This window comes from Poecilia reticulata, linkage group LG11, assembly GCF_000633615.1.
Source record: "Poecilia reticulata strain Guanapo linkage group LG11, Guppy_female_1.0+MT, whole genome shotgun sequence".
NCBI lineage: Eukaryota > Metazoa > Chordata > Actinopteri > Cyprinodontiformes > Poeciliidae > Poecilia > Poecilia reticulata.
Window position 1 is genome coordinate 2,644,753 of NC_024341.1, and position 24,377 is coordinate 2,669,129.

At 40.1% G+C, this 24,377-nt stretch overlaps 1 protein-coding gene across 7 annotated transcripts in view; it reads left to right on the forward strand.

Moving 5' to 3' along the window:
• Positions 1–667: 667 nt before the first annotated feature.
• The window catches only part of phactr4a (phosphatase and actin regulator 4a), a 42,566-nt gene continuing 18,856 nt past the window's right edge, over positions 668–24,377 (forward strand). Inside the window, exons 1-6 of one of the 7 annotated variants that reach the window (XM_008421319.1) lie at positions 668–1,043; positions 9,699–9,740; positions 20,548–20,715; positions 20,798–20,878; positions 20,980–22,086; positions 22,523–23,125. In XM_008421319.1, the coding sequence (XP_008419541.1) occupies positions 9,728–9,740; positions 20,548–20,715; positions 20,798–20,878; positions 20,980–22,086; positions 22,523–23,125 (1,972 nt within the window). In that variant the 5' untranslated portion in view covers positions 668–1,043; positions 9,699–9,727. Of the gene's footprint in view, positions 1,044–1,974; positions 2,063–6,229; positions 6,399–9,698; positions 9,741–15,498; positions 15,727–15,809; positions 15,879–20,547; positions 20,716–20,797; positions 20,879–20,979; positions 22,087–22,522; positions 23,126–24,377 lie in introns of those variants that run through there. The other 6 variants (XM_008421321.1, XM_008421320.1, XM_008421322.2 and 3 more) reach the window with 6 other exon arrangements.

A 24,377-nucleotide genomic window follows, 5' to 3' on the forward strand; every position in this document is an offset into this window, starting at 1 on the left:
CCTACGGGGAAATGTTTGGCAGCAGGGAGCTTTTTATTTATATATATGTATATACATACATATAAACATGTATTGAATATATATTATTCAGTATTAATGATTATTTTTTTGTGCCAGTATTAATCATTATTTATTTGTGTTTGTATAGTTATATAAATATGTATTGATATTACTAAATAATTTAGTAAATAAATTATGAACGGCTGTGTGCTTTTTAATATGCTCATCATTCATCAATATCAGTTTATATTTCATTCCTATTCTATTGTTATAGCCACTAAGCATATTTAAATATGCTGAACTATGTATTAAAAACATACTTAAATAATACAATTGTTCATAAATGTAGCTTATATAGATGTTTGAATATGGTTTCCAGTAACAAAAAAGCGTGTTATGATCGATTAAATGTGCTGATACGTCATTGTGCCTGCTAAACACATAAACTGAGTGGAGCGGTGTACCGCTCCAAGATGGCCGCCCTAAATCTCGTCAGCGACAATAGGCGAGAGCGGTCCATGAGGCGTTTATCCTTATATTATGTCTGATTTTAACCACTTCTAACACAAAGTTAACCCGAGAAAAATGTCATTTCCTGTAAAATGTCCGGTCACGTGGTTATTGAGGTTTACCCCCGTGCCCGCGGCGCGTGCTCGGAGGTCAGGTGCAGGAGCAACTTCCCCGGCAGAAGTACGCATGCGCCTCAGTATGTAATCTTTCCTCGGAGGTTAACGTCCAAGTATCCATTGACAACATATTGTCGACAGAAAAAGTGAAAATACTTTATTTTAATGTACGTGGAAGACGTTTGCGGAATATTCATTGGATGTATTTACGCTGTACTTTTTTCCTCCTGGACTCAAAGTTAGTTTTGTGACTTAATTAGACTGAAACCTAATTCGTGGGAGCTAGTTCCGCCTTGTGCTCCCTGTGGGTCATGGACAGCAGCGACGAGTGTCAGGAGTAACCAGGACACCGGTGGGAAACGCGTCTCCGGGTTTTGAGGGTCCATCTCTACACACTTAAAGTACGTACTAGAAAGGGTGAGTATCTGCTGCGCGCGACACTCCACAGTGAACAGGGATGAGAAGTGGGATCTCTTTATATTAAGCTCACATAGCAGCAGCAGTAGTGGGACAAGATGTAGCCACCTGTTGCTGGCTTACTCGGCTTTAGCTGCCAGCGGTCAGGGATTAGCATGATACCTTTATCGATGTAATAAGTCACTCTGTACTAACTACCGAAGTTTTGTTAGGTCGGAACAGAAACACTACTCGTAGAGTAATGCTTTATTCCAAACTGTGTCGTTCAAGTATTTGACTGGCGTTTGTTGGGGCAAAGCTAAATAAAGTGTAGAAGTTATCTAACCTGTTAGCTGAAGTTCGTGTCTGATTGGAAGCAGGGTAAAGAGTTATTCCAGCCTTTTTGCGAAAATCTGGTCAAATCTGACCCAACCTTCACTGCAGTATTCTACACTGTTTACAGTCTCATTAATACACAGTCTGAGATTAAAGAGCCAATTAATCTTCTTTTTAAGCACAAATTGTGGGGATTTCTAGACTGTCTTGACTCATAGACAACATTAAATTGGATCAAGTATCTTCTCTACAGGTCACAGGTGTGTAAATTATGAATTCATCAATGTAGAATAATACACTTTTATTATGTTTTATATTTTGTACTAAAGCTGATCAAATGTAGTTCACGTTCCTCAAAAACAGGGAAACGACATTGTTGTTTGGTTCCAGATTAGAGGTTGAATCAGATGCTAAACGGTGTGTTGTCAGTGTGCACCTTGATATGAACGCCTGGATTCATCCTACTGGATTCCAGACATGTACTCGATGTTTGAATACCAGCAGAGGCTTTTTATGGCCTGGAATATTAAGGTGTGAAGTAGAAGGAACAAGTCTGCCCTTTTACCAAGCATTCCAGGACATTCCTTTGTCAACCCCTTGTTCTTGTTCTGACAAGCACTGTGTGCCTGAAAACAGCAGCACACCCGGTAGGGACGACCGTACAGCTGGAGGACAAAAAGGAGCTGCTTGTTCTAAATAGACAGGTCAGTCGTGTTTCTGGTGCTTTGTACGTTCACTGTTTTTAAAATTGAACTTCGTTGTCCAGATTGAGGGTCCATTGTGAACAACGGGCCTGACAGGTTGGGAAGGAATCGGAGCGTCAGCGAAAGAGGAAATATCCGTGTTCCACAAAACAGTTTGAGATATTTTTTTGTTAAAATGACTATTTTTTTTTTTTTTTTTGCTTGCTTGCTTGTAAATTTTGATGCTACGTATCAACAAGTTAACTAGATTTGCTAAAACAAGATGTTTATAGTTGGTAGAAAGTCCACATTGAATTGAATGGAGGTTAATGGACATGTTCAGAAGAAATTAGTTAAACTCTTAGTGAAGTTTGTAAGTGTTGTGGTACCATGAGAGTTATATAATCAGATCTGTGTGCCATCAACTATTTGTTGACAGCGGCTCGCTGCAAATCTCTCTCTCTCTCTCTCTCTTTTTCTCTCTCTCTCTCTCTCTCTCTCTCTCTCTCTCTCTCTCTCTCTATGTTTCTCTCTCCGTCTGGCTGTCTCTCTCTCTTATCATGCAAATTGCAGCTCAGCGACTCATTAAGTGATGCCAGCTCTGCAGAATGACCTCAGCACAATGGATGATTGTGTTTCTTTCAATCATGAAGTGCTCCCAGGGGGTCGGGGGTTCTAATGATCTGACTAGGAACTCACGGGATTGTGTGAATAAAATCTGGATAAAGGAACACAGTGAACTTGGACATTTCAGCCAATAAGAATAATAACAAACGAGAAATCACATCTCTGAAGGGTTGTAAAGAGTGTGACCGACAGGTAGGGATGCACCGATATGGAAATATTGGATCAATGTGAGTGTTGCTGTTCTGGTTGATAATCAATATGTAGCAATATTGTATATGTTACATTCTCTACACAGTTTGAGACTGTGGTCTGATCTGTGGGAATGAATTTCACTGATGCTAGTAGTCTTTTTTTCTTCTTTAACAAATTCCTAATTTAAAGTCTCACTATGTGTCCAGGTTTGTCGTAAACAAGTATTTTAGTAATCTATTGATTATTTTGAGTAATCAAATGGAAAAAAAAAATTCTAGCTACTTAAGGTAGTAAAAGAAAGATGAAAGAAAAAATGGTAGTAAAAATCAATTCAGTTCCTTGTTACGGGAATAAAAAAACATTTCTTAAAATGCAAAACAATTCAAAAATTACTTTTAGACTCAAGTTTGAAATGTGAAAAAGCTTTTTAAAGCACAAGAACAGATGAGAAATAAAATGTTTTACATTAACTTTTAAAAAATCAAAAAATAAACAGAAACTGAGGCATTAGTTAATGCTACCTTTTATATTACACTCAATTTTCAGTTGCAAATTTGAAATATGACTTTTTTTTCATAAAATGGGTATCTTCAAGCCATTTTTTTTCCATTCCATCAGTTCTTTGGTCATTGAGTACAGATAATGTTAGCTAAAATGTATTTCCTGTACATGTAAAACATGTCAGATTCTGTACTGACAATTACAGATAAAAGTTTGAGTCCTTAGCAAAGGGAGCAAAAACTTCTCGAGTTTAAATTGATCGCACACTTTGACATTTTAGGTCTCTTTCTTTTCTTCTGTCCCTCACTGTCTCTCTCCATAGCTGCTTATGACACTTAGCATTCGTTAACAGCTTATTGGTTTAAGGGAGAGTGTTGTGCAACACAAATCATCTCATCAGAACACAGAGCACTAAATCATAAAACATAATTTAATGAAGTATTTTATCTGAAAATCAAATAAAAAAAAATGGAATCCCTTTGTGTGTTTAAAACAATATAATTATGTTTTACACAATTATGTAAAACGTAGTCATGTTATCATGTCAAGGTTTCATGTTATGGTAAAGGATCTTTATCGGGGGTGTAAAACTCATTTTCATTTCACATTAACATTGTGAATGTTCTCAAAGGGCCAGCTGTGTCAGAACGTATTGATAAAACTACCTGTTAGAATGTTATAATTTCTCTTTTTCAATGAATACTTATTAAAATTACATAATCCTGAACATCTTTTCACAGTAGTAATTTGGGCTTGTACAAATAAAAACTGATTTGATTTGACTGCTAAAATAATATTTAAGCACACAACTGTTATCTTGAACAGTTGTGTGTATCTAGATGTGGTCATCTAGAGTCCACAAAATAGCTATGGTGGGCCTTGAGTTTGACACATGTGATCCATTGCACATAGAGGTGCACCAATGGCACTCTTCTGGCTGTTCACCGATAATGTAGCCTAACTTGCCAATTCCAATTTTTGCTGCTGATTTTTTTTTTTTTTGTCTGAGATATCGCTACATATAGCAAGAACATTGCTGAGTTGGCAACAGTGGGGTGACTATTGTTAGCTGCAAACACCTGTTAGCCAAACCTCTCTCACAGTAGAGCAAAAGAGGACAGAGGCTGATATGTAGACTTTTGCTGAAGTAGAAAAGATTGGTGGATAAGATTGGTTTCACATGCAAGTATCAGCTGATCACCGATCTCCCAAAATGAAGGAAATTGAGGCTGATTTATCGGCGTACGCCCAATTGTAAATACAGTTGGCATCTTTGTTGAAGCAGTGGTGTCTGTGTATTTTCCATAGATAGTCTAGACTCCATCCCATTACACAGAGCTTTCCAAAAGGCTGCTAACTTTTCCAGATCCTGCATGCTCCTGGTTTAAAGTCCAGAAGAAGGAAACAAACAGCTCTGAGAAACACTGTACCCCTTTCTGTTATCTACTTTAAAGACTTGCTCTTTTGCCTCAGTGAGCTCCAGACATGTTTGAACATGTAGAAAGTACAGCTTTGGTACTTCTGTTGACTTCGTTCTGTAACACCTCTACAGAGATGGGATTGAAGGTTCCTCAAATGCACTAGTTCTTGTGGAATCTGTTCCTTTTCACTAGGCCGGCTACATTCATAATTTTTTTGTTCGCTTTGTTTGAGATCAGATTGTTTTCTGGCAAAGATAACGTTGCTGAAACATGTTCCACTGTCCCAACCTGGGCACCTCAGATGATGTGATAATGCTGTGCTCCTCCCCTTGTGCCTGTTCTCCATCTCAGTCAAAGGAGGAGCTTTTTTCTACATCTGTGTAAAACACAGCTAAAAAGTACAATTAATAAAGAAGAGCTCACAACTGCCACTCCGTTCCCATCTTTCAGAACTGTAACAATCTGATCCGGCTGGTTGGCCCAGTGCCTGTTGGGTAAAGTGAGTCATTTGGATCCTGAGTGGTCATCTCATTATCAATATTTTATTTGCAAAAGACTGTTTGAAGACAGAACTTGGTAGGTTCTGACTGATGTTTAAGGCTTTCATTTATGCTGTTTATGTTAAGATATGTGGTGAGTTGTTTGGACTTGAGCTGTCTTTAGGTATGGATGGTTAATCAAAATGACTGTTTTCAGACGCAGTGCCTCGATTATAGGTTTCCCTTTTACGTCGCAACAATATATAAAGCTGTTAGTAGCTTTTGATGAGGGTCTTAGTGCTGTAAGTCAACCACTGCTCAATGTGCTAATGATGGTAAAACGACTTACCATTTATCCGCCATCATAAGTGGCTATGTTAACTTGCCTCAGCATTCATGGCCAGCTATGCTGTGGTGAACCAAGTGTAGTATAGCAGAGAGCAAGCAGGAGCGGGCCAGCATGAGAGTGATTGACAGCACTAAAACCCTCCTCCTGACCCTGATTGGTTGTTTCTGACTGAGTTGTGTATTTCTACAGTTAGTACTGGGAGAAGGCAGGTTTTCTAGTAGAAAACCTGGTATGTATAGTTGCTAACTCGGTGTTTATGAAATTATAATAACCGTGAGCAGAAATGCAGAACTACTGTGACATGGTTCCAGTCCTCTGTCTCTGTTCTGCGCTGTCATTCTGTCAGCTGTTCTCTCGGTGCACAGTGTCCTTTTCTCTTGTAAAAAGGCCAGGAATACTGCTGATGGATTCTGTTACCAAACCTGAAAATCTGGCTGCTATTCTCAGCTCCATGCTCAGCTCCCAAGCTTTTTTTTGTGTACTGACAAACATTTTGTTCTTGACTTTTCTCTGGCAACATAGAGGCTCTGGTTTGAAGCCAGAGCAGCCAAAGTCCCGCTCAGGCCCTCAGCATAAACGTTGGGCTGACGGGGCGTGATCCCGTACGCTTGTCCCCTTTCACACCGTGAGGTCGAGGTTTCCTGTTTGGAGTGAGCATTCGCAAACAGGCTGGTGCACATTAACTTGGCTCATTGTTTGTTGAGCCGCAAGCTGGAAACATCGCAGAGGAAGACACCTGAGAACGAACCGGGCTGCAGACGGGCTGAACTTTATCTGGTGAATTATTAGTGAGTTTGACTTTGTCTCAACTTCTCTTCTCTCTACAGCTGATTGAGAAGAATGACTAATACATAAGCACATTTTGGTCAGTGTTATAAAAATCAGTTGTTTAATATCATACCTTCCGATTTATTAGGACGTTTTTGTTTAAAATGAAATATTATTGGAGGAATTAGCATTGTTTACATGTCGTTGTATACCTTACTTGAGCTGTGATGAACAGAGGCATGAAGGACAGGCTGTGCACATTTTAACCTGTCAAGCTGGTTTGACTGAAGCCACGCTGCCAGCCAGAGGCGTTGGCGGCTCCAACGCAGCGCTGACTGAAGCAGAAATTATGCAGCCGCCTGGTTTGATGTTGTTGACTCTGTTATTGGAGCGGACGACTTCCTGGAAAAAGTCTTCACTCCCCATTTTGATGAAACGCCACAACGAAATCCAGTTTCTCATAACCTGCTTACTTTGCAAAAGCTCAATGCCAACAAGGACGTCGACTGCGAGTGTCATGGATTTTTTTGTTGTGCATTTACATGCTTAGGAAAATACAGCCATCCCTGACTGCCAAGATGACTAGATAGTTGGGTTTTGATGATCAGTGAGCCTGTTATTTTTTATTTGTAGTAAGAGATTCATGTCGTGTGTGAGTCACCCAGGCTGGGTTTAAAAGTTGGTTCTCTGCCAAAGGGCAGGTCGATACCGCTGAAACCACCAACCTTGGATGTCGTCACATTGTAGCCCAGCCCACTGATTTTGCCCAATTACAAACAAGAGCAACCTAAAAGCTCTTATCATGTTGTGTTCACTGGGACAAAAAAACCCAGAATTGTGTTGTTGTCAGCTGTTTGGTTTGTCCTTGTCCCTGTGATCTCTTTGTCTTCCACAAACACCCCCTAGCTAGTGCTGGCTCTTAAAGCTACAGGACACACCATTCAAGAGCTCACATGGAAAATAATCTGTCTGATATACTCTAGAGTAGCAGTTCTCAACGTGGGCGGTACTGCCCCCCAGGGGGCGTTCAGAGGACAGCAGGGGGCGCTGGCGGACATCCTTACAAAAGGAGGGCGCTGGGATTCCTTTGGGGGGCGTTTGGTCTAAGGTAAACTTTACACCTTAAAATGCACAACAATGCCAGTTTAGACTTTGAGCAACTTGGTAAAACTGTATTGTGTAACATTAAACCATGCTTGGCGGCAACTGTATCGATAGCAGCTCTTCTTCTATTCAGTGTTTGTTAGCTTCTGTTAGCTTCTTGGCGCAGCTCCGTTCTCTTGYTACTGGTAGCTAAAATCACGATACCCTCACTTTGTATCCCTCTGAAAAATTAACCAATTTAAATAAAGAAATCCCTCCATGGGTGATGCCACGATAGAGAGCGTTCATTTTATAGCGTTAACACCGGTGCTGTAAGTGGTCCGGTATGAAACGGGGGTGATAGAACAACGGTACTACAGCACTTTTACATTTCAATAATCAGAATGCAGAAATTGTTTCCGTTGTTTTAAAAGGTTTATGTCAGTCTGCCTTTTCCCCATCAATACGCTTCCCGACCGCCCTGCACCTTAGGGGCTTTAAAAAAAACGACGAATTAGAGAGAAAAAAAGATGTGAATTATGGCATAAAAACAGAGAATCCGGCGCTGAACAGTGAAAAATCAACACATGATGTGAAACACATGACGATTAGGCGGCGCAGCAGGTAATGAGTGAARATTASTGATGGTGAACGTCAATAAATGATAAAATAAATCTAGCAACAGAAACGAAACTAAAGTGGACATAGCAATAAACCAAGAGAGGATAATACTAATCAAAAGAAATTAAATGGAAATGAATGCAGAACAAAATGCAAGAATAAACTAAGAAACTAAAGTAAATACAGAGGAATAAACCTGTATGGCACGACCTTTTGAGTAATAATTAATACAGAGGATTGTATGGCAAGAATAAACAGACACTATTTCCAGATAAAAGGTAAAATAATATTGTTGAAATGTCATGGGTTTGTTGAGACCATATCTAGTACTGAGAATAAATATATCTTACAGACCATAACAGTAAAGAACTGATCACTTATTTATGTTTTAAATTAGATTTGATATATTTATTTCTTCAATATTATTTTTCATGTCAGTTTTAATGTCATGAGGCTGATGACTCCATGACACTTTCAATTTGACTCATTAGGATTTGATTAAGAAACAGATTTGTTCTTTGTAATTTCTGTCCAGTAAAACTATTAATCTATAAATCAATAGACAGGTCTATATAAAGATATAATCCATGTTTCTGTCTCATATTTGTATGGCATTAAAAGGATCTGGAACTTTAGTTTTTCTAGCTCTGGTTTGCACAATAAATGCCATGTGGGTGAAATTTTATGGATGATACTCTGATGTCCCATTCTCCTGAAGGCARCACAGAGCTGCACCACCAGAAACTGACAAACACTGAAGAGAAGAAGAGTTATGATTAATGTAGTTACAGTTCTATCCATGTTTTAATGTTGCAGAGCTCAGTCATTTTGCAAATAGATCAAAGTTTAAACCGGCATGTTGTTAATCTTTTATCTGGTCATTTTGTGGAATATTTAACAACTAGAAAATGGCACAAAATAAGAATATTTTTTCCACTCTGATTGGCTGCTGTTAGGCCTACCAATTTTAACTTGAATGATCATTGCATTTTTCATAGACGCCTGTGAAAATAATTTCTATTCCCATGACTTTTTTGTTCTCTGGGAAATTATTTTTGATGATAAATACAGAAACAAGCATAAAAGTCAAAACATCTACAATAGTGATAGTAATATTAAYRATAAAATAATGGTCAGTGCAAAGTAGCCTGCAAATTCTTTGGTGGGGGGTGGTGAGGGACCTGGATAAAGGTCTGTGGGGGCTGTGGCCCAAAAAAGGTTGAGAAACACTGCTCTAGAGCATTTTGTGACATATAAACTAGAAGCAGAAAGAAGTTGTTGAGGTGTACTGAGCTACATATAGAGGCTGTTCAATCTCTTAACATGGAGATTGATCCTCCCTCTCACCTGTGGTGACGCTGCACCAAGAATCACTGAAGGAAACAAGCAGACCTTTTTTTTTTTTTTTTTTTTTTTTTTAAAGGTCTGCTTTTTTGTATTCTGCTTCTTACAATTTAGTTTGAATTTATACTATTGATTATTTGTCATTGTCAGGTGTTTTATAAAATAAAACACAAAATAATAGACGATGACACAATTTATAGCAGTTGATAATCTCAGGTTTTCATGCGAACAGCTGCATTAAGTTTGAAACTGATCCTGTTTATCTGTTTCAGGTACTAACGGCAGAGTTTTGGAAACTGTAATGGAAAAACCTGGTAAGAAAACTTTTGAAATATTACTGCACTGTAAATGTTGAGGTGTGTTTTAAATTTTCTGTGACCTCTTAACATGTAGATGAGAGCTTTAGAAAAGTAGTCAGGTTGAGTTGAGTCAGGCCAGCTTTTTGTTTGTTTCTCTGCTGGTCACACAATCGCTCCAAGTAATGCATGCACTTCCGACATATTGTACCTTTATAAAACTACTAAATTCTTGGCTTGTTTCAGACTTTCAACAACAAATTCCAAACACAACATTCTGTCAATTGCATATTGGAGAGCCTTTAAGTTAGCAGTATTATGTATTTTCCAGGCATATAGTGGCATTTTAGAGCACAATCAAGTAATTATATTACCTTCAGTTGTTATAAAAATGTTGTAATCAGATAGGACTTTAAAAACATTTACTTCATAATTTAGCACCTTGACATTGGGCTTCGGCCTCTTTAAAAGCTGTTTGAGTCATTGAGGGTCTTTGTTCTGCAACCTTTTAAGATGCATCATTGGTCTAGCACACCTAAATAAAGCGGCTAAATTACCTCCTCCACAAGTCAGGCTTTTAAAATATCGGTGGACGGCCAGAAAACTGCAATAAGTGTACCCCCTATTCTAGTGTGTTGTAGCAGAGAATTGGCTGATGACAATTTTCACGATTAACGTCTGCGATTCAGAACTCTATGTTGTCGTTTTTTATCGTATTAGCGGTCTTTGCAGCTGACCCATATTGTCAGTTTTGGACCCTCTTCTGTTGTAGGTATAGGACAATGTACAGTCAGGGTGGAGCTACTGACATCACACAACACTGCCCAATGATTGGAAGACACATGAAGGGCACTGCTTGCAACAAGCACGACACATTCATCATGTTTGTCGTTGCACTTGTATGACTTGATGTCGTTGATACACGTTTGAGTTTAATTCTGCCAACGCAGTGAGAGTTCAACTAGTGGTCAAAATGCTTTCCTAAACGCTGTACAATAAAACGGCGTACAAAATCGCTTGGGGGAGGGGTGAAATGAATCATTAGCGTGGACAATTGGGATGTCCTGCCAAAAACTATCTCTACAGATCCAATGTTATAGTGCAAAGAGCAGAGGTACTAAGATTGGATAAATTGAAGAACGTGAGGTCAGGACCATTGCACATTAGAGGTTAAGAAGACAGTGACAGCAGTGTCTTATTTGTTACTGAAAGATTCTATAGTGGAAGGAGGAATTTTAACTGGTACTGCCTTTGGCACAATGGCAGTACCAAGGACAAGATGCTGAGCTGGAGATGTTAGGATTGTTAATTGGAGTAATGAAAAAAGAGATGTGTAGAACATTATAGTATATCAGGGTATATCAACTCAAGCATCTTGAGTTGAGTTGTTTAGCGATGAAGCAAGAAAGTTAAGGGTGTAGAAGGGTTTGGACTTGTCCAAAAGTGTGATTCTAGATGTAAAAGGTAAAAGTTGTTGTCTATGGAGATTCCAAAGCAGAAGAAAAGTAGGGGACCATAGTAGGATCCTTTTCCACCAAAGCAGTTCCAATGTTTAACTAGGTTAGAGCTTACTAACCATGAGTTGTTGGTGTTTCTAGCTCTGACCTTAAAATTGGTGATAACCCTCCATCAGAAAGGTTCTCTTTCATCAGGAACTAGAGGCAGTGTCCGCAGCCAATCAGTTTTAGTTTCTGGAAAGCTCTGGTTCTCGGGTTGCAAATTTCCTAAATTGAAAGTTGAAGTTACCTCTTCCTTTTTTTTAGGTTGCTAGGGAAGCTTTGTCTCTGCTTGTTCGATGGTATTCGGTGTTATGAATAGTTGCTCTACCACCACCCTTAGGTGGTCCAGAGTAATCTGACTCATCATGTTTTAGTTTTAAAATGTCATTAAGGTTTTCCACCGCATGTAGTGCAGACATAATGGAGTTTTGATGTTTATTAATAAGTTGACAATAAGCCACTTTGCATCTTCATGCATTGGAAGCTGTTCATTGCTGCTGCTGTGAGATTCCTTGCTGTTTTCAAGGTGTCTGGGCAGAATACGGGATGTGAGCGGTAGAGTGAGGGTTTAAGGGTTGACTGTGTGACTCATCATGGTTTTTATCACTGAAACCTCCTGATCGGTCCTCACCCTGAACACACACACCTACCTGTAGCAACACTGCTGGTTTTCCTTACAGTCACACAGCCTTGAATCTATTTCACTGTTGACCTCAATCATTTAACAAGCTCTAAGTATCTGTGCACACTCACATTACCTGAGGCTCACTGCCACAGTGCAGGAGAGGCAGCAGTAGTGCAACGTTTGACATGGCTATGCAGTCTCAACATATTTGTAAGTAAACCTGTTTCCTGAATGTCACATGTGGAATGTTCTTGACTTGTGCCTGTTGCAGTTGAAGAGTATAAGATCTAAGTCAGTGCTGCCGGTTGGTTGTTCGTTGTGTTTTCTCTAGAAGCACCATGAGGAGGCAGGGCACGGTGCCAAGAGTGCTTTAGTACTAAGAGGGCCTCACTGAGGACAGCTTAGGGAACTCATCTCTGCTTGCACGTGTGGCCAAGCAGTAAAAATAAACTGGACTTCTTCTTCAGCTCTGTGTGAAATGGGACCTTTCTGATCTAAACACAGTTGTGTAAGGCAGCTCACAGATCCAGGTTCAGGCTTTGTTGAGAGGAGCCTGTTGAAATGTCTGCCTGCTGCTCCTCTTTAAATAGAACTAACAGGTTTCCAGCCATGGAAACATAAATTACACAATAAAAGCTCATCATGTCTCTGTATTTACCCTGGTGTTATTGGACTGTTGTCTTGATTGCTGCCTTGTGATCGTACATGAGTCAAAGACGTGCTGTTGTATTACAGTACCTTAAATGGCCTGTAGAGGGAGCAAGAGTATAACTTGATTCAGATGATAAATAGAACCATAAGAGAATGTACTGTACTGTTTTCTCTGTTGGTCTCACTTTTATTAGCTTCTATAAAATAATCAGGTGTACTTACAGTTTAATTTATCTTTTATTAATAAATGCTGCATTTCACAAAGTAATTATTTTTACTGCTACTGCTGTGTTGATATAATCCATTTTCTCTGATGGACATGGTCCTGGTTCAGTGATTGGGTAATTGCTGCCATTTGACACTGTGGTACCAATGATTATTAGTTGTGATTATTAATTAATTCTCAATTAATCGGATAAATATAATTGGCACATTCAGCATATTTTTGATACAAGAAATGCATTAAAAGATGGAACAAAAAATCCTTTTAAAAACTGAGCATTCTATTGCCTAAAATGCAATAACGGCATTCCTTTTGTGAACACTTGGTCTTTTGTAGCAAAAGATACATCTGTAGCTAAAAAAAATACTTTCAACATGTGAAAATGTGAGCCCTCTCTCCTCGACGGAGCATCAGTACAGAACCAGAACCAAACATAATTGGATAGCCAACTATACTTAATAGGAGATTGTTCTTAATAGAATTTGAAACAGGTGTAGCTAAAACTGCCACTTCAGGAGTTTCAGGTCAAACATATTTGTGGACAAAGGGTTCTTTTCATCTTTAATGCAAAAATTATATAATTTTTGTGCAGTTTTGTCTTCATTACTGTTCTTTTAGCAAATTACATTTTAAAAAACCAACAAAGCAAACCAAAACGACAAATAAAATGGATATAGAAGTCTCTGTCAAAAAAAAAATAACAAAAGAAAAACTGCCCTTCAAAACAGCAGCTAGTTGAGATCATTGTGGGTTCTATGAAATCTTCATCCATCCATCCATCCATCCATCCATTTTCTTCCGCTTATCCGGGGTCGGGTCGCGGGGGCAGCAGCTTCAGAAGGGAGGCCCAGACTTCCCTCTCCCCAGCCACTTCTTCCAGCTCCTCCAGGGGAACCCCAAGGCGTTCCCAGGCCAGCCAAGAGACATAGTCCCTCCTGCGTGTCCTGGGTCTTCCCCGAGGCCTCCTCCCGGTGGGACGTGCCCGGAACACCTCACCAGTGAGACGTCCAGGAGGCATCCTGACCAGATGCCCGAGCCACCTCAACTGGCTCCTCGACGTGGAGGAGCAGCGGCTCTACTCTGAGTCCCTCCCGGATGACAGAGCTTCTCACCCTATCTCTAAGGGAGAGCCCAGCCACCCTGCGGAGGAAGCCCATTTCGGCCGCTTGTACCCGTGATCTCGTTCTTTCGGTCATGACCCAAAGCTCATGACCATAGATGGAATCTATGAAATCTTTTATTTTCCAAATTCCATTTGGGAATTTAGGAAAATAAAATTCCTATTTTTCTGAATTCCATTTTAACCATGTTTGTTAACCCAAAAAGTATATATTCATGCTGTGAATGAAAGAAATTGAACAAATCTGTAGCCAGTGGTCAACATTTATTGTTATTCGGTTTCACAAATGAAACAAACTGCTGTGATTTAATAGAACATTAGTTTTACAAGGTGTGTTACAATGTGTTGCACACAATTTTTTTTAAAGAACTCAAACATTATGTGCAAAACTGCAAAAGGTAAAATAATCTATCTTGTTTAAAAGTCTTCTTTTATTCAAATTGTAATAACTGAGTCTTTGTTTTTAATTAAAATACAACCACTCAGGTCATGTACAGTTTTCAATATCCTGAAGCAGTCATGTTTTTATTCAAGATTATCTTGAGGATCCATTTCTCTCACTACCGATTCAGAGACGCATATCTGAGGTTTAATGTCTGCTGATAGTGATCCGATGCATAAAAACCCCTGAATTGACTTAAAAGATTTATTTAAAAAAAACATAGACATCAATGTACTAAATAAAAAATTAATGTGCTTACTCTACACCAGTTCATCACACTTAAACCCACCAATAGCTGCACAAGCTTGGTCAAACAAAACAACTTTAATTTGATCAGTCTGTGCAATTAGAAGCAGAACACCTGATGTAAAATAAATAATAAAGAAACTGAAACTGACTAAAACAATAGGTTAACTATCTTGTATAAATTAAACTGCCACAAACCTTCTTTTAAATGTTTCACAAAGTGCAATTAGGAATTCTAAATATAATGTAAAATAAATAGTAAAACATGACATCACCCATAGCACCAAGCATAGAATTATAGACTGAATAAATCTGCCCTTATAGATCAGGCACATTGTCACCGATACACAATCTATAATTTTTTTTCAATATCAGGACCGATATAGGTATTAATATTGCATCTCTAGTTATCACATAGTAGGAGTTTCATCTCATCTCATACTCAGGTTGCTAACATAAGACCTCCAGTCATTATTTTACACTCGGTTTATAAGGATAATCCTCAGAGTCACAGTACACCTACATTGTGTCACTTCCTGTTCTCTGTCACTGCGCTCCACCTCAGTCTGGCTCACCTTGTGCGTCTCAGATTACATCAGCCTGCAGGGTCCGACCCCATTCTTTATTGTCTTTCAGTGAGAGGGTGCTAACAGCAGAGAACATGTGGCATGGAAAAGGGGTGGGGAGAGGTCAATATGTTGCAAATCCCACAAGGCCTGGTGGTCAGACCAGTCGAACCTCAAAGCCTGCCTGCTTTGAACTTTGCCCCTGAGAAATCCATTTTTAGAAATGACTTCCATCTCTGTCGGTCTACCTTTCCTGTGTACCTTATTTATAAAGCCAGATCTCCATGAAGGGAGGGACTTAAATGCTGAGAGAGGGAGCATGTTTGTGTTTTAAAGCAAGGAGACGAAGGAAGCAGGGAGGGAGGGAGAGAACAAGTAACTCAAGCTGAAGAAAGGGGGAGGTGCTGGACTCTACAGCCAAGAGACTAAACGCCTCGAGTGAGCAGTCAAGACAGTAGTTACAGTAGTTTGGTGTGCCTTGGAGAAGAGTGAGTTGGAGTAAAATTCTCCTCTCCTGCCACGGGGCCTCAGGGGAGGCAGTGCCTGGCCGGCCGGTGGGGACAGAGGCCCTAGCATGGGACAAAATGCAAGCAGCGAGACCGTGGCCCAGCAACCGGCCACAGGCCAAGCTGGTAAGTCTGAGAAAGTGATGGGACGTAAATGGAGCAGGACAGGAAACAAGCGGTCAGGTATTTGTTTTTATTCATCTTTGCAGATCTCAGAGCCATCGAGAGGTTAAAGACAAGCAGGTGTTTGTAACGCAGGGGGAGCGAGAGGGTGGCAGGTACAGGCAGGTGGAGAAGAATGCATGCCGATGGAATGTGGTGATTGTGAAATCCACAAACCACACAAACCTCTCTCTTGTTTGCACACCACTCTCGGTCCTTTTAGCAGCAGATGTTAGAGCAGCAGTTAAGGGACCTGCACTGTTCCACCATTCTCATATGTTTACTTCACCTGTTTTTATACGTCTACACTTCTGCTCTAAATAAAGCAGATTCTATGATTTTTGTCGACTAGTAATATTCCACTTGTATATTTCCTGACGGTGTGGAAGTTGAAAAGGATTGTGAAACTTCACTGTTACTCTACAACATTGTCCTGGTTACATATTTGCTAACCAACTGCCGGTGTATTTTTGACTTTGGTTTGCTATTCTGCATATTTGGTTTCAGCATGTCATGTGATTGGCATGAGTCAGTCGGAGCCTGACCGTAGGCCAGCAGGGAGTTAGATAAGTGCCAGCTGGTCTGTGCACTGTTGATGTTTTATCGCACGTTGCGTTTAAATGGCTGAGTGTTGACAGGAGAAGGGGCATGTTCTATTTTGAACAGAGATGGTTTATGCAAGCAGATTATTAGAACTAACTCATCTGAGCTCAGATGAGTTAGAAAGCTGCCATGTAGGGAACCATGGCAGCTTTCCTACATTCTTTGCTTTTGACACTGTGGGGTCGGTCTTTGGAGGAAAAACAGTATTTGTAGCTTTATGTGTTTTTTTGACATTAGCAGAACATAGGCAAAGGTTTGAGCACACATGCAATGGAAACACATCTTGTGTCATGATTATGGACAAACTTTGGACACCACTGTTCTAGAGTCCTGTGTTCTCTCTTATGTTCTTTTTCTCTTCAGTTCAGCCCTCAAGTTTTCTAAAGGATTGAGATCTAGGGATGGAGTGACCATGTTTTTGTATAGACTTATGTTTTCAATCATTCCCATTGACATAATCGGGGACCACCCATTTTTAGTTTTCTATTAGACTCCACTGGATTGTGGTATTTTAAAGAGTTTAGGATGTTATGCTCTTTTGTCGTGGTGTGTGAAAGAGAAACAAGTGTAATAGAACCTCCACCAATAGTAACCACGGCAGCTTTCCTACATCCTTTGTTGCACTAGTGATGCTTGTTTCTGACAGTAGTGTTGTCTTGTCTAATTAAAGTGCATAGATCTAACTAAAATTCCAAGAGAGTTAATCAAACTCCACACTTTTACATTTGGGATAGTAGGGCAGACAAACGGCCATGATTCTTGTTGTTAATATTGTCTGGTGGATGTTATGGTAACTTGATTTGGCCCAGGTAGTGAAAACTGCCCAGTGGATTGTTGGGGGTCAGTTACTGAACTTGGACTTGATATAAGCTGGCAAACTGCAAAGGAAGGTCAGCTGTATTGCTGCTAATCTCAAACAGCCAGGACACAAACTGTTTGTACCACTGCCATCTGGGAAACAGTACAGGTGTATAAAGACTACAAACTAAGGAAAAGCTTTTTCCCAAGCGCTGTGAAACATCTGTCCACCTTCCATCCTCTCTGCCTCCCTGCAGACACACTCATACCCATTTGCTAAACCATAAAGACCAGTTGAGACTTCAGCAGCAGATATTATATGTTTTATTGTTTTATTTATTTATCACTGAGGGTACCAGCACAATTTTATGTTCTGAAAACATAATGAGAAATAATAATTTTTATGGCTTGATCAATTGGCAAAAGTTGTAATTGATCTGATTTCTGAATCCACATGATCACAGTTTACAAATAATCTACTATTGACAAAACAGTCGCTGTTTCTTGATCTACCTAAGATCTATATATCTGTATGCTTCTTGTTTAAGTTTAAGGCCAAATATTGACTCAATCATAAGTTTGTACAGTGTAGGCCAAGACTTCTCAAGCTGCCATAACAGGGTGGAACAGATTCACTTAAATGTTTTAGTCCATCACGGATCTGCAGTCCTTCATTAGCCTTAGTTTCATGACATCAAAAAAGTCGCATTAAAGTAAAAATGATTATTATGGATCTTGAGTTTTTTTTATATAATTATTCAATATAGAAGTGGATGAGCTTCTCTACTAATGAAAACTGAAATGATCTGTTTTCCCAAAGTGAATAAAAAAGTTAGAGTAACAATCCTGACACCAGATGGAGAATGTCAACTCTCACTCAAATTTGTAGTAGGAATTACCACTGACAGATGCTCTTTAAACTCATTTGTATTTTTGTTAGGTTTTTGGGCAAATAAAATAAATGAATAAAATTTGCATACTTGTAATACACTGGACGAAATCCTGATTAAGAAATTGTGTTTGTTACTTTAAAAGTAACAAATACAGATTTGATTGTAGCTGCTCAACAGTTCAAGGTCATTTTGTTGTGGGATTTTACCCAATCGTGCAGTAACAAGCCCAGTAGGGATTTCCACTCTGGAGCTGTGACTCAGTATGCACTGCCTTGTTCTGTGTTACACAGAGCTATTAAGCAGTGGTTTCACACCCACATGCTTGATTACGGTTCTAATTAAGCCAAAGACCATCTTTAGAATTTTTTTTTGTCATACTTACCGTAACATTCATGTCCCTTCTTGCTTTAACCTGCGTTTAATCTGGTTCTTTTTGTTGAATTATTTTTCTTAAGCTTATTTTAAAGAAATAATAATGGCAATTGAAAACATAGTAATAAGGGTAATTAGCAGCTGAAGTCTTGGCTAAATGTGAAATCTTGTTTTCTTGTTGCTACACAAACCTATGCTACATTGTTTTCTTTTAGACAACCGATGGAGAGATTCCACACTAGTTTTATTCAAGACCTCTTCTCTAACCATGAACTCCAGATTGAATTCTTGAACTACCATAGCTGTACTCACTTGGACAGTTGTTATAAAAATGTAATTGTAGATACAATACTTCTCATATTTTATCTTGTTATAATCACAACAGAAATAAATATTTGTCATATAGTGTATGACAAATATTAATTTTATTCCAGTAAGGGGAAGGAGCTGTAAACATTTGTGACTGGCCATGACAAAACCAGGAATAAGTCTCCCCAGGTTGTTTTGAGTTTTTGTACAGATTCTGAAAGTGTTGATTCTAAACTTTCTAATAATCTTAAACACATAGAAATGAAAAAAAATGAAGACATTTCAAAAAAATTGTTCCTTTATCTTATTAACTAACCGGGTGTTTTGACAAAAGCTCATCATTTACTTTGCACACCAATAGTGACTAAACTTCTGAAGACAAAAATGGGTATTTTGTCTTGAGCTTTTGTTACATTTTCCAATTAGGCTGTGAGCTTCTGTAATGTGAAAAATGTCTATACTCCAGCTTTTAGTTTATGTATTCATCTTCAGTCAGTTTAATAGATGAATTCTCACTTGCCCCATACCTGTCGAGCTTTAGGTTTGAGAATATGGGAAATGTCGCCTGGAGTGGCGGGGTGGGGGGCAGACGAGGGAGCGAGCGAACGAACAAACGTAAGATGGGGGGGTAGAGGAGAGGAAATAGACCAGCGGACAGACGAACATAAGTGGGGGGGAAGACGACCAGTAGACTAGGGGACAAAAGTAAGAACGGGGTTGGGAGCAATACGGGATATTTACAGCACCTTCGTTCGTCACACTCAGAAACTCATCTACCAGCTACGTACCGCCACAATGTGCTCCGCCACCCGTTTGTTCAGACCGGGATGATATGAAATTTGTTGTGCGGTTTGTCCGTAAAGCTACACTTGCACAACAAGCATCAACTACTCAGCTGCCCGCCGTGTTCAGTCTATCCGCTCACCTGTATAAATACTCCTGCAGTGCTCTTCCAGCCGTTCGCTTTCAACCAGCAGCTCCCAGAGGAGACAGGTTGCCGTATTCTAGGCATTGCGCCATTCATTTTAAGGATTCTTATTGGTCCCCCAAAAATCAATCAATAAAATCCCCACGGGCCGAACTTGAAAATTGGACGTTATGCCGCTAACACTTAACTTTAGTCAACAACTCAAACACAGCACAAATAATGTTCCAACTGGAACACGGTGCACTAAATAATAAAACATAAATTAACGAAGCTTCGAGGCAGGTAAATTTTCCTCGAGGAATTTTAATAATCGAGGTACTCCTCATTTGAGGAATCGTTTCAGTCCTAATAAATACAATACAATATGTTAGACAATGTTTTCCGTTTCGTGTGTACATTAGAGTTTAGACTGAGCTTAGAAAACGCAGCCCATCCTGAAATGGAGGGCATAAAGCCCTATAACTTTGAATTGTAGGTCCAAGCCCAAAGAAAGGCAGACATAAACAGTTTTTTATTTTATGAGTTGCAGCTTCAGTGTGCAGTTAGTCACTGTACTGACTGAATACATTATGTAGTGCTATACAGGGTTTCCCCCAGAAAACATGCTAATATCGGTGGTTGGGGTGCCAGAGTAGTCTGTTGGGATTTTGTATTAAAAAATGAAGAAGCTGAATTCTAACACAAACTTTCCTATTTTAAAATCCCAGAAACTGCTGTTTAAAGCATGCAATGGTTTCTTTACTTCAACTAGTATATGTTGCACAAACACTATTTTTACAGAAATTGCTTGGTCTTTTCACAGTTTTGCTGTGGCATGTCACATTTATTTTGTTTGCCACTACAATTAAAAAAAACATACTTTTTTTGTTTTTGTCTTGGTAGATGATAAGGTTGACTTGCAAAAGAGCACATCAGGGTCTGAAGAAGGAAACTCTGGAGGAGGAGCACCCCCAGCAAAGCGCAAAAGCAAATTTTCCATGGGAAAGTTCCTCAAGCCCTTTAGATTTAAGAAGAAGAAGCCAAGTGAGAAGTTCTCTGAAACATCTAAAGGTATGCTTGCTAGATACAGTAGTTACTTGTGTCTTGTGTGTGGTAAATTAAACAATTTATTTGTATGGTATTTCTTCTTCAGAATTGGAAAGAAAGATTTCTGTCAGAAAATCTCGCAATGAGCTGATTGCTAGAGGAGTTTTAAAAGAGATCCCTGAAAATGGTAGGTCTACATGCAACTGTTTAATCTCCAAAGTGATTCCAAGTTGATTGCAAAAAAATTTTATTTGCTCATATACTTTCCCCCCTCTGCTTGTGGTTAAGGGCGCAACAATGACATCGACCTCAAAGATTCACCAGTTAAAAATGGGCACCCTGTACCAATAGATGCCGATAGGGTGCCAGAAACTGGAAATCGACAGGCTGACATCAAAGCAGATCCCATTAGGTATCCTCAAGGAGAAAACCGTCGCAACAACCGGGCGCCTCTGGATGTGGACCAATATGCAAAGTTACCCGTGGATGTTGACAGACAAAGCCGCATTCCCTTGGACTATGAAAGAAAAGGGCCTGACCCTACACAAGATGATAGATACCGTAAAGACAAGAAGAGGGATGGCCAAGATGGCCAAGACATTCAGGAGAGGAGGGATCGAGACAACAGGGAGAGGAGGGATCAAGATGACAAGGAGAGGAAGGATCGGGACGACAAGGAGAGGAGGGATCAAGACGACAAGGAGAGGAGGGATCGTGATCGGGACGAGAAGGAGAGGCGGGATCGTAATCTTGACGAGAGGCAGAGGAGGGATCGAGACGAGAAGGACAGGAGAGATCATGATCGGGGCGAGAGGGACAAGAGAGATCGTGATCTTGACGAGAGGGAGAGGAGGGACCGAGATCGGGACGAGAGGGGGAGGAGGGACCGCGATCGGGATGAGAGAAGGGATCGTGATCGGGACGAGAGGCAGAGGAAGGATCGGGACGAGAGGGAGAGGAGAGATCAGGACGAGAGGGAGAAGAGAGATCAGAATAGGGAGGACAGGGAAAAGAGAGATCGTGATGAAAGAGAATGGAGGGATCGGGAGCAGTATGAAAAGGAAAAGAGAGAACTTGATGACAGAGAAAGAAAAGACAACAAAGAGCGATGGCTTGAGCGTGAAAGAAAGGAGACTAGAGACGACAGAAAAGATGATAAAGTAAGAGAAGATAGGGACAGGAAATATGCTCAGGTAGAGAGAGGTGATACCAGGGACAAACAGGAAGACTGGATTAAGCAACAGGGAGATGATGGACGTGAGAAAATGGACAGAATGTTGCCTGATGTCCGTCCAGTCCCTGACATGGACTTGCGACCTCCAATGCAGCAAATCTTCGCAGATGATGACGCTCTACCCAGACATAAACCAATAGTTGAGTTCCGTGACCGCTTAGGTAAGGAAATTGTCATAAGATTCAGAAAATTATCCTATTTAAGTTGCTTGAAGTTGCACAGTAGGGCTAATTATTAAGGCTCTTGAAACATTTGCAAAAGTCTTAAAAAGTCAACTATGTAGTTGTAATGTGACAAAATGTACAAAAGTAGTTCAAAAGGTCTGAGTACTTTTTACAATGCACTGTTGAATCAAAAGAAATCAAGAAGATCCTGCTTTGATCTGTCGCCATGGGTGTACTTTAGGTTACCTCCCCTCTAATGAATATCCTACAAGCCAGTCCCCTCATTTCAGCTTTTGCCTCAGTCTTGATTTGTGTGTCAACGCTTTTTGTGCTTCCTGTTTACATAGTTTCCCAAAGCTCAGTGTTTGAAGCCTTGTCAATCTTTCCTTTAATGATTGTCTGTGTATGTTTGTGTCTGTCCACGCCTCTGCAGAGTCTGCCGGTGTCCGATTGATCCCTGACCCTTACCTGGAGCAAGATGCCCAACAGCAACTACCCCTACCCAAGCGAGCTTTGGTTCCCCCTAAATTTCTCACTGGTCATCTTTCCATGTCCACCAGTTCGACCCTGTCCTTCTCCTCCTCTTCCTCATCTTCTATCTCCTCCAGCTCTTCTGTTGAAGCTGCAATTGCCAAGCCCCCAAGAACTGTCTCTCTCATAGTACTAGATGACCCACCTCAACTGCCTTTTGCTGGTGCTGTGTCAGCAGCTGGTGCAGCTAACACAGGGAACTCGCCTCCCCCTGTTCCACCCCACACAAAGCAGCCCCCTGTCCCTCTCCATGTCCAGCAGCCCCCTGTCCCTCTCCATGTCCAGAAGCCCCCTGTCCCTCCCCATGTCCAGCAACCTCCTGTCCCTCCCTATGTCCAGCAACCTCCTGTCCCTCCCCATGTCCAACAACCTCCTGTCCCTCCACATGTCCAGCAACCTCCTGTCTCTCCTCATGCTCAGCAGTCACCTTTTGTTTCACACCTCAAGCAACCTCCTATGCCTCCACCTAAACCCACCAACCGCAACAGCACTGCTGCAGCGCTTGGTGAGTTTCTTTTCTGTCCTCTCTATAATGAGTTGCTTTGGTCTCTGTGTATTTGTGTCCTCTTTTGAAGTTGGTCTAACAGTCCAAATGTGATTACACCTTCAACATAAGCCATGGACTACCTGGCTTCTCTTTAACCTCTTTGCAACTTGTGTGCAAAGTTAAGATATTATGACTTTGTAGGTGAAAGGACATCTGTCAAAATTGTAAGAGAACATTTTCTGTACTTCCAAACTGACCACATGGAAAAATGGTAAGGGAAGTCTGACTGGATGCTGAACTAAATATCTGTTTTCTTGATTTAGCAAACTGTTGAAATCTTGTATAGTGATGTTTTCTTGAATTCATCAGAGATCTGTACTCTGAGGAACCCCATGCTATCCAATATGTCTACTGCACTGTTTTTGATTATCTGGACTTTGTGCTCTGATGAGATCTAGAAACCGAAAGTACAAATGTGATAAAGCAAAACCCCATCATGCTTGTTTTCATTCTCAGCATTCCCAAAGTTGTCCGAAATCATTTTGAGTGTTTTAGAACAGTTACAAAACATGAGTCTTTATCTGTTTCCTATTTTTAAAACAGACACACCATAATGCACTGTTAACAATATTAAAGATGACACAGGATAAGAGTCTCAAATCCATTTATAGTTGGGACCAGAAGTTTAAATACACCAAATAAAAAGACGTCTACCTGGTTCTTAGTCTGATCTAACTTCAAATGGTGAGAAAGAAATGTTGTATGTAAACTTTTAGTTTCAACTGTGTCTTTACAAAACTTGTATTTGTATTTGTACAAAATGTTACTGAAGGTTAGTTTCGGTATGACTGATGAAACTGTAGGTGGTGGAGGAAATATTCCTTGAAAGTAAACAGTTTTTGACAGCACAATACACCTAAATCGACTATTTTCAGTGTAATGTAAATATTAAGCATCCTGTGGTGGAATGTGCTCATGAGTAAATCCTGTTGCTCTTTAACCTGCTCAGTAAACAGACCTAATGTCTGTGACAGAAACAGCACAGTTCTTTTAGTAATTACTCGGCCCTCCTTTGGTTGCAGTCAGCATAAACTGTGGTTTCTGTTATCTGCAGACTGAGATAAATACTCAGGGGGAACCGTGGAGTGTTCTTCCTCACAGAGCTGCGTTGGCTCCACCACATTCTTCAGACGTTTCCTGTTTATTTCTTGAGCTCTTTCAGCATGGCATTTTAGGAATTCTTTAAAATGAGTAAATATGTAAAAATAGA